General features: G+C 41.2%; 1 protein-coding gene across 1 annotated transcript in view; it reads left to right on the top strand.

Annotated features, from left to right (window-relative positions):
• LOC115242743 (SET and MYND domain-containing protein 4-like) overlaps nt 1-15,511 on the top strand; it is a 39,572-nt gene that overhangs the window by 10,843 nt on the left and 13,218 nt on the right. The window contains exon 3 of the mRNA XM_029819266.1: nt 8,606-8,733. Coding sequence (XP_029675126.1) covers nt 8,606-8,733 — 128 coding nt within the window. The remainder of the gene's footprint in view (nt 1-8,605; nt 8,734-15,511) is intronic.

Here is a 15,511-nt window from a genome sequence, read left to right on the forward strand (position 1 = left end):
GGTTTCGACCCAAATCCACAGGATATCGTGGAAAATAATGTGAATACGTGAGAGGTATCTCGATAACTCTGCATAGGATCATGGTGAGGAGGAAGATGTGAATAAGGAAAGGAAGAATCCTAAAAACTTTTCGCTAAACGAAAAACAAAAACGTAAGCAGGATGTCCTGGAAAAACATGGGAAACTTGGAATTCTCAGGGATTTCTTTTGTACCTGGAGAAATCAGGGAATCCTCGTGGAATTTTATCCGGACCCGAAGAATTTTTTTTTAAATTCTTTGATAATTTTGCTCTTATATTGTAAGCAGTCGGTAAGTTCAAGTGAATTATGTGTTTAAAATATATTATAAATATATATCTATCTCTGTTATATATATCTCTTTAAATACAGGATGTTCCAGGTCAGGTTAATGAAATTTCGGGATCATATAGGAAATTGACTTTGGAACAAAAAAGTTTCTATGAACATAGGTCCGGAAACGGTTTCGTTAAAAAGTTATAGCTAATAAACTTCGAAAAAATCACGTTTTTTGATGATTTTTGAAAATAACTCCAAATTCCTTCATTCATTTGAAAAAAGTAACGAAATAAATCTGATGGATAATTAAATAACAAACTAAATTACATTAATGTCATTTAATTCTGATAAGGCGTTCAAAAGAAAATAAGCTCCAAACAACGAAAAAAGCAGAAACTTGGAAAAACCACCTTTTGATGGTTTTTGTGTAAACACTACATTCGTAGTGTAAACATTGCAAATGCAAACATAACAAGTAGTGTTGTGCAAATTAGAAACTTGCACATTGTTTCCTCATCATTTTATCTTACAAAGCTTAAGCTGCTTTAAGCATGCGGATTTTTCAATTTTTGCTTCCTCATAGAGGAAGCTTTGTGAGCGAAATAAAAATTAAAATGAATTCTTTCATCGATCCTCACTAAATTCAATATCAAACCTCCTTTAATAATACTCTATTCATGTAAAAAAATTTAATCCAATATCTCAAATTTTCTGAAAGTTACAGCGTGTAAAGACATTTTTCACATTTTTAAATTCTGATCATAACTAATTATACTTACAGAGAGTTTATTAGCTATAACTTTTTAATGAAGCATTTCCGGACCTATGTTTCTAGGAACTTTTTTGTTCCAAATTCAATTTCCTATAAGATCCTGAAGTTTCATTGACCTGACCTGGAATACCCAATATATTCAATATTTTGTTAAAATATTGGATATATGTAGTATACATTCTTTATTGTAATTTTTAGTCATTAGAATTTAACACTAAAAAGCATACAATGAAAAAACTTATTTTAGAAAATACATCAAAAAGATCTTTTAGAATTTTAAATATTCTTTTATTACTTGGAATTTTGAACAAAAATACCTGAAAGATCAGGAAGATTTCTGGGAATTAAGAAAACAAAATTTGATTGGACACCCTGGTAAGATTTCTTCGAGTTTATTTATTACCACAGCTGTTATATCGAGCGTTTCCAGGAATCGCTGCCATAAGTCTTTTCGCATAGCACGTGACATTTCACTCGTCTCTCCGCGCGCAAGATCGCTCCTCGTTTTCGCGCCCATTGTTGCGGCATTAGTATTGTTATATTAATTGTTATAGCGGAGGGGATTACATTCGCGCATCGTGCATTCGACGCGAATATAATAAAATGGGAATCGGTTGGCCGATATATCATCCGCGTAACGAAGAATAATTGGATACGTTGTAATTAATGGCGCGCGCGCGCTTTTCGTAGATCTTCGTATCGTATCTCGGCGAAGGGGGGCGGGAGAAGAGAGAGGGGATGGCAGATACGTTGCGAAAAGCGGGAGAAAATCCGGAGAGGTGGCTGTTGGCCGTGCCTCCCCCCATCGATGTAGCCGGACCGCAGAGAAAATAGCTGCCGGATCGACCATATTTCTATCCGAGCGTAACGCTGGAAAGAGAAACGTCGCATGCTACTGTACAAACGCTATCTGGCCCCGGGCTAGATTATTTTTGCGGACTACGTTTCGACATTGATACCGACATCGAGCGATTCGACGCAAATAATGTTCTCTGAGAATCGTTCTCTCTCGAACAGGCGATTTGTACAAATGTACCGGGAAATCGATCAAGCGATATTATTTAACGTCGAGAGAGAGAGGAGAAATATACATATATAGTGAGAGAAATTTTTCCGACTTTGAATACGTTTCATAATTCATGATCTGATGAGATAATTTCTGTCACACACAAAATTTGACAGATAATAATATAGTGCTATTATTGTTAAGGATTTGTTTTTACCAGCCTATTTCGAAAGAGATATCAGAGATATACAGGGTGATTTTAAATAAGTGTGAAAAATTTTAGGAGATGATTCTTTGTCGAAAATTAAGTTTCTATAGTAAGTATCTAGTTTTCATCTCCCCTTTTGAAGGAGTAACTCTTCAGGGAGGGATTATATGTTTATATGAAAGATAAACATATATGATACTTCTATATCTCTCCCTAAGAAGTTACACTTCTCCAAAGAGAAAAATTAGATTTTTATTTTTTTTTCTCAAATTCTGGACAAGTTAAAAAAATGAAATTTGGTGGACATTTTCCACCAGTAAAAAGGATACTTATTAATATTTTTTTTAACTTCCCGTATCGTTATAAGGGGATGCAACTAGCATCCCAAAAAAAAAAAAACGTTATTATGCACAGCACGGTGCTAAATGACATAGGTTTCGAGTTACGAGAAATTGAATTTTAGAATAAAAAAGGCAAAAATTCCACCAAATTTCATTTTTTTTTAAATTTAAGAAAAGAAATAAAAATCTAGTTTTCATCTCCCCTTTTGAAGGAGTAACTCTTCAGGGAGGGATTATATGTTTATATGAAAGACCCTTCTTAATTTTCGACAAAGGATCATCTCATAAAATTTTTCGCATTTATTTAAAATCACCCTGTATATTCAAGTATTTTTCTTTTTGTAGAGATCATGTTTAGTTTCAACTATATTAGAGAGAATTCCCCGAGATAAATAGAAATATATCCTCGTGCATTAAAATCGAATATGCGCTTTCATCGCGACATATCTAATCTGATCCCCGTCTTATCTCGCGTGTATACACGAGAGATGAATACGTTCTCTATATCAGATAAATAGAGGGGCTCAGGGAATCAGACATGCACGCAGGGTGGATGAGCAACGTCCTCTCTTAACCTCGCGATTACAATGCCGGTTCTGCCCTCATTATCCATACAGATGCGAAGGGGTATTCTCAAGAAGATGGCTCATTTTCCCAACCTCCTCCTACCAGCGTATCTCACTTATCTAAATGAACGTGTACACAGCATCTTGGAGCCGTCTTCTTTGGAGACATAATTTCTTATGAAAATATTCTATTCTGCAATTTCGTCTCTCTCATATTTTTTTTTTCATCAAGGATCACTTGCTTTACGGTTATATCATAATTTTTGTCGTACTTTGTACAGATAAGACTATTTTTAAGAATGTAGATGAAAATATATTCATAAAATTATAAATATGTTGATAAAATATATTCATTTTATATGGATATTTCGATTAATTGACAGTTGTAGTAAAATAGATATAAAGTAATTTTAGAGATAAATAATTTAATTCGAGTTATAGAGTGAACTGTTCGAACACTGGTTATACATATAAGAAACGAAGGAGCGAGAAAATGACTATTCACCTCCAGTGACATTTAATATTACGATAAGGGAGAGCAACAGTACTATCAGTGCCGTCGATTAATCTTGCGAGAATATTGCTCTCTTCAGAACGATGCCTGATGTCGCAACGCATTAAAATTAAAATTCAATTCATTCTGCCATTTTATTTGAGAGCGTCTGTTAATATTTTTAATACATTTATGCTCCTCAAAATTCGCTAATGACGGAACTCGTAAAAGGATCAATCGAAAGTTTAAACAGTCTTTGGTAACTCGGCTTTAATTAGGTGATCTCTCTCGCTGATGGCTCCTGATGCTCGTGTTCGTTTTTCGATGAAAATTTTCCATCGTTTTTCTCCGTACAAATATCTGCTTCGCGTAATTTGTATCTTTTTTTTCTCCTCCAAAGCCACAAGAAACTAGTTTTCAACGTGATTGATATCGAGAAATCGGTGGTCGCCGCAACTTTCAAAGCGTAAAATAATGCATCGGTCGAAAAAGGTCACCTCAATTAGCCTTAAGGGTTTCTTACGAAGCTCGCGATTAGAGTTTAAACGGCCACGGGATCATGATATATACATGTATATATATATATATAATACTGCAGCAATTCCGGTTCTTGCGGACAAAGTGTACCGTTTAAACAGACTGCCACGGAATCCGCCACGCTCACCGCAAACCACGGTAAGAAATTTAATATCCGCGTCCAGAAGGATTATTTAAAATGCCCGCTGGCTATGTTATCGGTAAAAAAGTTTGTCAAGTAAACCGTACACCCTTGTGCTCCCTTCACGTCAACCCAGGATTGCTCAGAGTTTTGGTAGGCAATCTTGCCTTTTCCCGACGGATTTTTCAAGAATAATATCAAAACTATATATAAAATTATTTGCGACATTCATTAATTATTTATTAATTTTTTACGCATAAAATATGAAACTATCTTTACGTGAATATGAAATGTGAATTACACGATGAATATTATAAATAAAAATTACACGCGACAATTGACATGTATTACAAATTTCTAATGGAATAATCTCAGAGGAAAAATTTCTTTAAAGATTTATTTAAATTTTAACAAAAAAAGACAATGATATTTATAGTTTGATCAGGATATTGAACGAAGTCGAATACGTCGCACGAGATTATGCGAAATTGTCTCTTGCTTGCGGTTGTCTCGAGAATGCCATTACGTCTACAAGGATGAAGCCATTACGGTGAGGCAAATATACGTCGAGAGTATTTTTCTATCGACGAGCGAAGCGTCTTTCGGAGCGTCAACAAGATGGGCGCCGCCGATGAGATGGCGATGAGCTCCAATCGATTGCCACTTGTCATTCGCATATTCGTAGCTGCTCCACTCATCCGTCGAACAAAGCGTGCGCGCCTAACGTGTGTACGTTGCGAGAGGAGCGCGGAAAAAGACGAGGAAGGAGGGAGAGAGAATAGGAGAAGAAGAGAGAGAAGGAATCAATAAAAGCATTTACTCTACCCTCAAAAGAACGGGTGGTGGAAGGAGAGTAGAAGGAGAGGGCAGTCGGACCGAAAGAGCGAATAGGGTGGCGATAATGAACAGGAGGAGCCGATGAGAAGGATGAAGAGAGAAAGAGGGAGACAGAGACAGGCTCCAGTATCAGAGGACACAGCGATGCGGGGAAAGAGGGAACAGGAGGACGAACGCGCGCGCCGGCCCCGGTTTGATTTCATCCGATAGGTTCGCAATAACAGTGCAAATTATTATTCCGCTCCCGTCCACATCGATCGATATGTCGCTCTCGATCCTATATATTGCATGGCTATGATCTGGAAACCGACACCGCCGACCTTCCCTACCGAGTAACCCCGCGGAATTAACCCAGGCAAAGCAGGACGGTTGAGAGGGGTGGGAGACGATGAAGAGACAGAAAGAGAAAGAGAAAGAAAGAGAGAGAGAGAGACAGAAATTCCCAAAGTGAGTGTTCATGGAGCAGAAAAATATCGACAGATCGTGCGCGCACACACACACACGCACACACATATATGTGCAAAGAACGACGCTTTTAATAACCGATAATATTTAACGTGCGTCGAATTCAATTTATAGGAATAACAGAGCTACGCTGTTTCTCCTCCATCGTCGAGATTTGACAATCGTCGGAGGGGGAGAGGGAGGAGAGGAGGGGGGGGGGAGGGAGCGATTCTGCGGCGGCCGCAAAAATCGCGAAAATGTAACACCGGCGCCTCGCCGGTCCGTTCTTTCCCGCGCGCGATGCGAAAAAAAAAAAAAATTCTCCCCGGTTTATTTGCCGACAATAGATACCGCCCGAAATCGTCGGCGTATATCGGCGTTATTTAGCCCCCCGAACATCGCCGATATTACGTCATTGCGATGAGCCGGAAAATCGGAGAGCGCGCTTCTTTGACATTTCAATGGCTCTCTCTCTCTCCGTGAAAAATGGTAACTCGAACGAGTGACCGCTTCGAAAGAAAATAGTTTGCAAGATCTACTAGTAGTATTTTTTCATTATTTTACAAATACACGCAATGACATTTAATTTTTAATTTGATTTCGAATGGATTCAATTTAAAAAAATTTGGAGAGCTCGATTACAGAAATACATATCCCGATAATGTCCTATCGTGTAGCCCTATTGTATATTTTCTATAATTATTAACTAGAAGCGATATGCTTAAAATGCGACACGCGACACCGGGGAATCCGCACGGGCGAATGAATGATATCGTATCATATCGCACCCGTGTATCACAAAGGTAACGCGCGAATTTATCCCGATACAAACATCGTTACAATAGTGGGATGAGTGACGGTGCGCTCTGACGTTCCAAGCCAGAAAAATATTGAAAAATTGACGGACGACGCGCTGCTACGGGCCTGTTGCTCTCTGTGTGTAGTGTTTAATAATGGATAATATTTGATACCAGATCCCCGCCTGGGGGCGGATATCATCGGTGCCCATTCGTCAGCGCCATTCGCCCCGCGCGCGCGGGAAACAGTTTTATAGCAAAAATCAAAAATATAATAAAATAACCCCTCTCGGAGTTTATTAAACCGCATCTCCCGTAGATTAAAAATTTTGCATCAATATATATTCGTCAAACATATTTATTATCCCGTTTTATATTATATGTATATGTATATATGTGCTCTATATTTAAAACACTGAATAGAATATTGGAAGAGAATTCTTTTTTTAACGAAGAATATATATAGATTTTACAAGAGAGAAAATTCGGGAAAGGTTTTAACAGAGACAAGAAAGTGGAGCAAATATAATAGATTTCCAGCGATAAAATAGCACAGCTACCAGTTGTTTTTTTTTTTTTTTTTTTTTTTGTATAGCGAGAATTCACGTTAACATCTTTATTTAATGATGTTATAATAGATATTAATTTTTTTTCATCATTTAAAATTATATTTCGCCCGATTTACCCAACGATTTTGATCTACTCACCCGATCTTATTTCTTTGTCGACGTCCTTTTGCAGACTAAATCATATTATCGTGAAATAACAATAAGTCACTAATTATTCGGAGTATCAAGTCTTAAGCGGATATATTGACATATTTTATACCGTCATTATCATAGGCATATATTTATTATAGTCGTGTTATTCGTAGCGAAAGATTGTCCCTGGCGCAAAAGCGGAATAATTTTCTGGGCATCGAGATAATAAATTATCCTTGGACGCAGAGAATAGCGTACGATCACGTGCCCCTTTCTTTTATCGAAATTAATATTGTAATTTTCAACCGATCCTCTCTCTCTGCTACGCTGCATTCTTTTTTTCTTCTGTTGTTCTCTTTTTTTATTTTTGTTACGAAAGTGCGCACTTTCGCCACGATTTATATCGTTGTTTCCTTTCGGTTTGCAAGAAATTTACGTACACGCAGCGGGAAGTTGCAGTTTCGCGAGTTTTCTTCAACAATAATTCTCGCGTCCGCGTCGAAAAGTCCTTCAGATTTCGTATAAGTCCGATAAAAATCGCTCGTTTGCCATTTTTTTTCGCAGAATATAATAAATATTTTTAAATTCTTATATTTTATTCAGATTTTTCCTCATTATTCAAGCGTATTTTAAAAATATATATGCAATATTGTTTTTACTGTGGTAGCATTTTTTTTTTTTTTTTAGTAAAGCATATCCGATGAACATTTACAATTGTCCGCGGAGCTTTTCAATTATGAATATCCACTACGTACATATATATAGGTATCTCTCAAGTCCATCGATCTTTGAATACACGTATACATATACAGGGTATATCATTTTAAGTGATGCAGCTGAATATCTCTTAAGGTCATTCAAGGTCAAGTCCATATTTTTATTATGTGACCCCCTCGAAATCATGCAACTTTTGTCTGAAACATTTTTTCCAATCTCTTTTACTTTAAGAGATATTTAGCTGCATCACTTAAAATGATACACCCTATATATGCGATGATCTTTGATAGTGCTCACGTCACGTCAAACATTCTATCGTATAGGTTGCTATACACCGAATATGTATTTCGTGTACACCGAAGGAGGATATCTCTCTCTCTCTCTAGTAGTCGCGAAACTCTGTAGTATTTGCGTCTACTTCGTGAAACTCGAGAAGATAGTAATTTGAAGCTCCCGTCGAGGGGTTTGGCGAGCGAGTGTTTATTCCGAAAGTGCGTATCGCGCTATCAGCGAAGCGCCGCGTCGGGACACATACGCGGAATATTCATAACGCTCTTGCGCCTTCTCACCATTCGTTGTAAATGACTTGCAAATGTTTCGCTAATTACAATACAGAGCCTCGTGCGAGAAGCTCGCTTAAACTCGGCTAATGAGTGATACGAGACGGAGCAACGGAGAGCGACGGAGATACAGACACAGAGTGAACGACCGATCATTGGATCTCTGTATTTATTTATTTATGTTTTTTTTTTTTTGTTATCATTACAGGCAGGAGCTTCGGCGAAAGAGGGAGGAATGCGAATGTTTCTTGAGAGCCAACGAGAAATCTCTGATGCCGATCGATACCGCTAATAACGTTGACAAAGTGGCTCGATTAATCTTGAACGAACAAAAAGGTACGTTGCATTTTTAGGGTGCATATATATATATATATATATTTATTGAATTTATAATAGAAATTTGTTGCAAATCTATTATATTTAAAAAAAGATTGTGTAATGTGTGTGTGTCTTAATTTGAGATAGCATTAGAAATTTGAAAATAGCTCAAATCACCCGAGTCTAATTTGGTATTTAAGCTATTGATTATCCTCAAAACGGTAAAACCATATTCTAACACATTATTGAAAATCGTACTCAGCCAGGATATTGTTAAGGCGTGTAATGTTATCATGAATGCGGTTGTAAGAGTGTAATCAGCAGGGATAACGAGAGGTTAGCGAGGCAAGATTGGCGTCAATATCGTTACCGGCGCGCTCACGTATAAGAGAGAGAGAGAGAGAGATAGAGATAGATAGATAGAGATAGAGAGGGATATGAAGAGGTCGAGAGATCTGCAATAAAGGCAGAGTAATAATGTCGCGTGCGCAATACCTACCTTCGTCCCTTCTCTGTCCCCGACTGTATCCGACTTGAAAATACAGGAACCATTCTCGGATTATGCGCTCCTCGGTATTGTCTTGTGTCTATTGACTGCCTCTTAGAACTGTACTAGGAATGGCTCCTCGGGATATGTCATTTTCGAACACGCCGAGTGGAATAAGGATCACCCCGCCGCTAGAGAGAGAGAGAGAGAGAGAGAGAGAGAGAGAGAGGGGAGAAAGATTCCTTTATATATATAATAAGAATTACAACGACTACACGATACACTATAAAAAAATTGCCTAAGAATTTAGACACATTTTTGTCTGAATTTTCAGATCTGGAGAAATTTCAGGCAATCTGTCTTAATCATCAGAGTCGTTTTCCTAAAATTTCAGGAGAGCGCGTCTGAAAATTCAGACAGTATCCTGTCTAAAAATTCAGATTATCTTTAATTTCAGACACTTTGAAGTTTCTCTTACGGTGTACTTACGCTACGTGTATCGCGAAGTTCGACGACGATATTATCGACAAACGAAAGCGGATAATATCGGATAACGCGAGTCAGATCATTCGGAAGGGATACGTGAACGGATGTACGTATACATGCAGCGAAGATTAGTACACACGTACAAGCGCATATATACGGAAAGAGAGAGAAACGCGCGCGACGAAGCACAATGGGATCAGCGGGTATACTCGATATTTCGAGTCGCAAATAGTCGATTATACCGAACCGCGTCTATCCTTGAGTTAATTACGCGCATTCGCAGAATACATCTGCCGATGTAGACCGCGCGTCCTTTACGTCGCGTTCAATCCACCGTGTGTCATAAACACACGCGGCAAGCGCGACAGATTAGGAGAAAGAGAGAGAAAGAGAGAGTTACAGAGAGAGAGAGAGAGAGAAAGAGAAAGAGAAAGAGAGAGAGAGTGAGCGTGAGAGAGAGAGAGAGAGAGAGAGCGTGAGAGAGAGAGAGAGAGAGAGAGCGTGAGAGAGAGAGAGAGAGAGAGAGTGAAAGGGGGGAAGGGGAGAGACATATAGAGATACAGAGAGAGAAAATGAGAGAAGAAAAAAAAGGAAGGGAAAAAAGGAAGTTTTATTTAAAATGAAAGAAAAAGAAGAATAAGCAAAAGATAAGAAGAGAGAGATAACAGAAAGTAAAATGTTAAATATGTTTAATATTTTTAACTTTGATTATAATTTTAATATGTGTGTGAGAGAGAGAGAGAGAGGGGGAGAGAGTGAGTGAGTGAGTGAGTGAGTGAGTGAGTGAGTGAATGAATGAATGAGTGAGTGAGTGAGTGAGCGAGTGATAGAGAGTGGTAGAGAGAGAGGAAGAAAGAGAGAGAGAGAGAGTGTTATAGAGTGATAGAGTTATAGAGTGATAGAGAGAGGGAGAAAGAGAGGGGGGAGAGTGATAGAGAAAGAGAGGGAGAAAGAGAGGGAGAGAGAGAGAGAGAGAGAGAGAGAGAAAGGGTGCGCGATGAATCAGGCACGTATTCTTCGCAGAAATTCTGCCTCGCGCGCGCGGTGACTTTGCGAACGATATCGAGTTTCGCCCCGTTTCGTCGTCGTCGTCGTCGTCGTCGTCGTCGTCGTCGTCGTCGTCGTCGTCGTCGTCGTCGTCGTCGTCGTCGTCGTCGTCGTCGTCGTCGTCGTCGTCGTCGTCGTCGTCGTCGTCGTCGTCGTCGTCGTCGTCGTCGTCGTCGTCGTCGTCGTCGTCGTCGTCGTCGTCGTCGTCGTCGTCGAAGTCGTCGTGGCATTGTCGGCGAAAATCCTATTCACCGGCGTGGCGGCAAGCGCGATTCTCGCGTCGCACAAAAGCCACCGCCGCCCCGTCGCCCCCTCCCCCTCCCCTCCCTCGTCTCGCCGGCCCGCAAAATATGTGATTCGCGAAGCCCGGCTTAAGACCCGCGCCGTGACGTCGCGTAAACTTGCATTCTCACCGTCCCCAATTCGCATTTCTCCGTCAGCCACTCTCTGGATAGATTTAACGTTACTCCCCCGCAAACCGCGTCTCTCCCACCGCCATTTTTCGCCGCGGCATCCTTTCCCCCCTCCCCCCCCCCTCCTCCGTCCTCCTCCCGTCCGGTGCTCTCGCGCGATTTAACCGCGATCAGAGTGGAGTATTCATCGGCTCTGAAGATATGTCAATCGGGAAAATTGCGATGATTTATCGCGAACGATTGTTGCACGATCTTGATAAAAATGGTATTTATACAGTACAATAGTAGGGCGCACAAATGGAAGAGAAAAGGAGTTTGAAAAATTATCGTGTACATCCGCGGTATATCTCGCTCGAATCAGGAGGCGCCGAACAGTCTACTTCTCTCGAGTGTTTGATAAAGATTTGGTAACGCTTTATCCCAAGATCTTAAAATGTGGCGGATTTGAGTGACTCATTTCCATCTAGAACGCGTTTATGTTCACTGTAAAAAATTTTCTAAAAATTCAGGCACGTTTTTGTCTGAATTTTCAGATCTGGGTGTCCGGGAGAAATTTCACAGATAATCTATCTTAATCATCAGAGTCGTTTTTCTCAAAGTTCAGAAGAGCGTGTCTGAAAATTGAAGGGTGTCTGAACATTCAGATCTGGGTGTCCGAGAGAAATTTCAGACAATCTGTTTTAATCATCAGAGTAATCTTTCTAAAAATTCACAAGAGTGTGTCTGAAAATTCAGACAATGTGTCTGCAAAAAAACTACGGACACTTTGTGTGTATCTGAAGTTTCAGTCAGTTGTTTTTTTTTTTTTTTTTTTACGATCTTCCAACTCATAGCTCGTTCGATATTTTCGCGTTGCTCTCGCGCAAGTATGAGAGCCGCGTTCGTCTTCTTGCGACGCGGATCGCACAGCTCATAATTCCATTCGCGGAAGCCTCCGAGGGGAGACCAATACTGTGTTAGGGCTCCGTTTTACAACTACTCCTCGATATCTTATCGACTCACGTTAGCCCCGCTTACCGAGGATGCGTCTAACCGCCTTCGCATCGTTCGTTCGTTCATTTGTTCCCGAAGAAGCTGCATCGTCGTCATGGTCGATGGGAACTGGAAGGAACGACGTCGTCGGTAACAGGGGGGGGGGAGGGAGAATAGCAAATTGAATCCCGCGGAAGCGTGTTCGGACGAAGCTCGGGCTCCCTTTGCGGAAAACGACACCGTGTCTCTCCGTCCTCTCTCTCCCTCTCTCTCTCTCTTCCTTTCGCTCTCTCTCTTTTTCTCCTACTTGCGAGATCGATGGGGAATCGAGTTATCGGCCTTAGTAGATCGAGCGTACCTGCGCCGCGTTAACCCACGAAACTTTATTGGCGATGCAACGCGTCGCGCGAACCCACGCGTGCCCGGACTCGCGATCGCCGCGAATTCCGGAAAATCGAGACACCCTCACTCGCGCGTTGCCCTCTATCCTCGGCCGTCTTTCGGGCACAGGTATCCCCCGCGATCTTGGTAAACCTTCCTCTCCCCCCCCCCCTTTCCTCCATCCCTTAGGAATGAGAAACGTCTTCCTCTCTCCGCGGCTTTCCGATTTCCGGTGAGCAAGAGACGATCGGCGGAAGTGATCCAGCCCGCTTTTCCGCAGCCCACGACGATCGCTTGATTCATCGAGGGTACCTCGTGATGAAACTCGATATCGCGATAGGCGCGAAAAATGAAGCGCATCTCGAACGATGCAGGTATCCCGAAAGTCGACGAAAATTATTATTGTAGCTGCAACTTTTCACGAAAGAATTATATTGTATATTTATTATCTATATATATATTTGATATTAATATTAATTATGTATATATAAATATATAAATTAGCTATATATTTTTAAATTACACGTGAAATAATTTAGATATCAAAACTGTATCGCGTATTAAAAAATATCTAGGAAGATATTTAAAAAAATGCGGTCTTGTAATTTTTTTATCATTTATCATCATCGATTTTACATTCTGGATGTTCTCCGGTGATATCGAATGTACTTCTAAGCTCTATTTGCCGGAGATACGATTTGACGATGTAGATAACGCGCGGTGGTTAACAATGTGAAAACTCGATATCCGCGGATCGGGTGGGATGTAAAAGGTCGATTCGAAAAAATTGCAATTCTCCGCGGATTTTCTTTCATCCGACCCTGTATCCCCCGATTAAAAATCGTCGACCGTAGTCGGATAACTCAGTTTGATAGTCGAATATCCCCTCCCCTCCTCCCCCCCTCGGACCCACTCATCCAGATGACGTACGGTGGAAGGGTAAACGATTGTTGACGTCGAGTCTCAAAACGGTGCGACGTTTATACGAGCGGTGCCGAGAATCGGGAGACAAAAGCTCGCGCTTTATTCCATATCGAGTGGCGGATTCGAGTTTCTATGGTCGGATTAACGCTGTGTGCCCTCTCCCTCCTCTTTCTCTCTCTCTCTCTCTCTCTCTCTTCCTCCATCTCTCTCTCCGCGGTATCGGTGTACAGGCTTTACGGGTTTGATTTCTCTCTCCTCCCATCTCCATCCCCCTGAAACTTCTGGCAAGTTGCATTAGGACTAAACTATGCGCGCGAGCAGTATTGATCCTTGATAGTTTGCAAACGCCCAGGCAAGAATAATTCGCGATACCGAGTAACGAGCTTAATCTGGCAAGTCACTCCGGCGGCTATCGATCTCCCCGCGTCTCTTGTTGTTTTGCTCGAGGTATTAGCGTCAGGCGTGCATTAGACGGGCCGAAAAAAAAATCTCGTACGCAAAACGAAACAGCAAAAATAGAATATAATAGAACTTACATTAAAAAAAAAAAAATAGTACACAAGAGACTTTTTTTCTCCGCCATTTGTCTATAAATCATCGTTTTCATAAAAACAAAAAGTAATTATAATAAATTACAATATATATATATATATATATTTGTACTTGTATTTTCTCCCCAGAGATTGGCTACAAACTGAAAGAAATCTAGCTCGAATTCAGATTGAATTCAATCTGGCATAAATACCGCGAGAGAGAAAAAGGTGCGCGGTTCGTCTCATCGGTCAAAAAAAAAAAAAATGAAAAAATCCGCGAACCCGTGTATATCGGAATGTTTGACGGAACGTCGGCCGTTCGGCGATCCGGTTCCGATTTCGAACGATGTCGAATCCGCACACGGCCGCGCGCGCGCGTCGGGTTGAGAAGCGAAACACGCGGGGCCGGCTATGGTTCCCATGGTAACCCACACAGTCGATTTTCCCGGGAAAAGCTTAATTCAATATTCCTTTGGAAGACGGGCCGTCGTATATATATATATATATATATGCAAACATATAATGTGTGCCGTTCAAACGACGCCGATGACGAACGAACGGACCGCGTCTCCTCTTTCGGACCGCGAACTTGACATCTCCTGACAAAGGAAGACGTTTCGGCTATTGTAACACGCCAGTTTGACGCGCGCGCGTGTGGGTCGTGTATCACATACAATAGGTACCTTTTAACACGCGTATCGAAGATCGCCAGCTGCCTCTTTTCGATGTTCTTCGTTCGCCTCGTCGTAACGAGATTCGTCTAGACGCGGATAATTCTATTGGGCCTCCTCCTCGCCTTCCCCGTCCCAAACTCGGCGTCGCGCAATTTTGCCATGTTTATCGGGCAGAGGTCAACACGCGGGGATAATAAAAATTTTATCTGTAAAAGCGAAAGTCTTCGATCGTATATTTCTTCGTTCAATTATTTATCTCCGCGAAATTCGATATAATCGATGGAATATAATCATGATTGCGAAACTTGTTGAGCGAATCGTAACGATTTCGGATGAAATTTTTCGGCGCTCCTCCGACAGTTTTCCACGCGGGAAGGATTTATCTCGCGTTAGTGCATCGAATTTTATATCGATGGAAATAGTTCTCTTCGACTCTGATTCGTTTGAACGGCGCTTTTAACGCGAATGCAATCACGAGGGGGGAGGGGAGGGGGAGGGGCACGATAAATCGGAACGGAACTCTTTTCGGTTTCCCCGGATTCGTTCTACGTAGGAATGCGTCGATAGTGTTTAAATCAGGTGCAGCAACGGCGTAACGAGATACGAGGGAGAGAGATGGAGAGCGGGGGACGGAGGATAGGTAGATAGGTTACGAACTTTGCGATGCCAGGGAGGGAGGAATAAATCGAGCAGAAGAACAAAAAGACACTTTCCAATTACGTCGGAGCCCCCCCCCGCCAGTTAGGTACAAAGAGACAAATCGACGTCGATAACTTGGCACGCGCATCATTTGAGCGCCAAATACCATGTCGGAAAATATCGAATTTCCCGCGTAAACGAGGCGTGCCATCGAGGGTGAAAAGGGGCGGGGGGGGGGGG

This window comes from Formica exsecta, unplaced genomic scaffold (genome assembly GCF_003651465.1).
Source record: "Formica exsecta isolate Colony F162 unplaced genomic scaffold, ASM365146v1 scaffold62, whole genome shotgun sequence".
NCBI classification, from domain to species: domain Eukaryota; kingdom Metazoa; phylum Arthropoda; class Insecta; order Hymenoptera; family Formicidae; genus Formica; species Formica exsecta.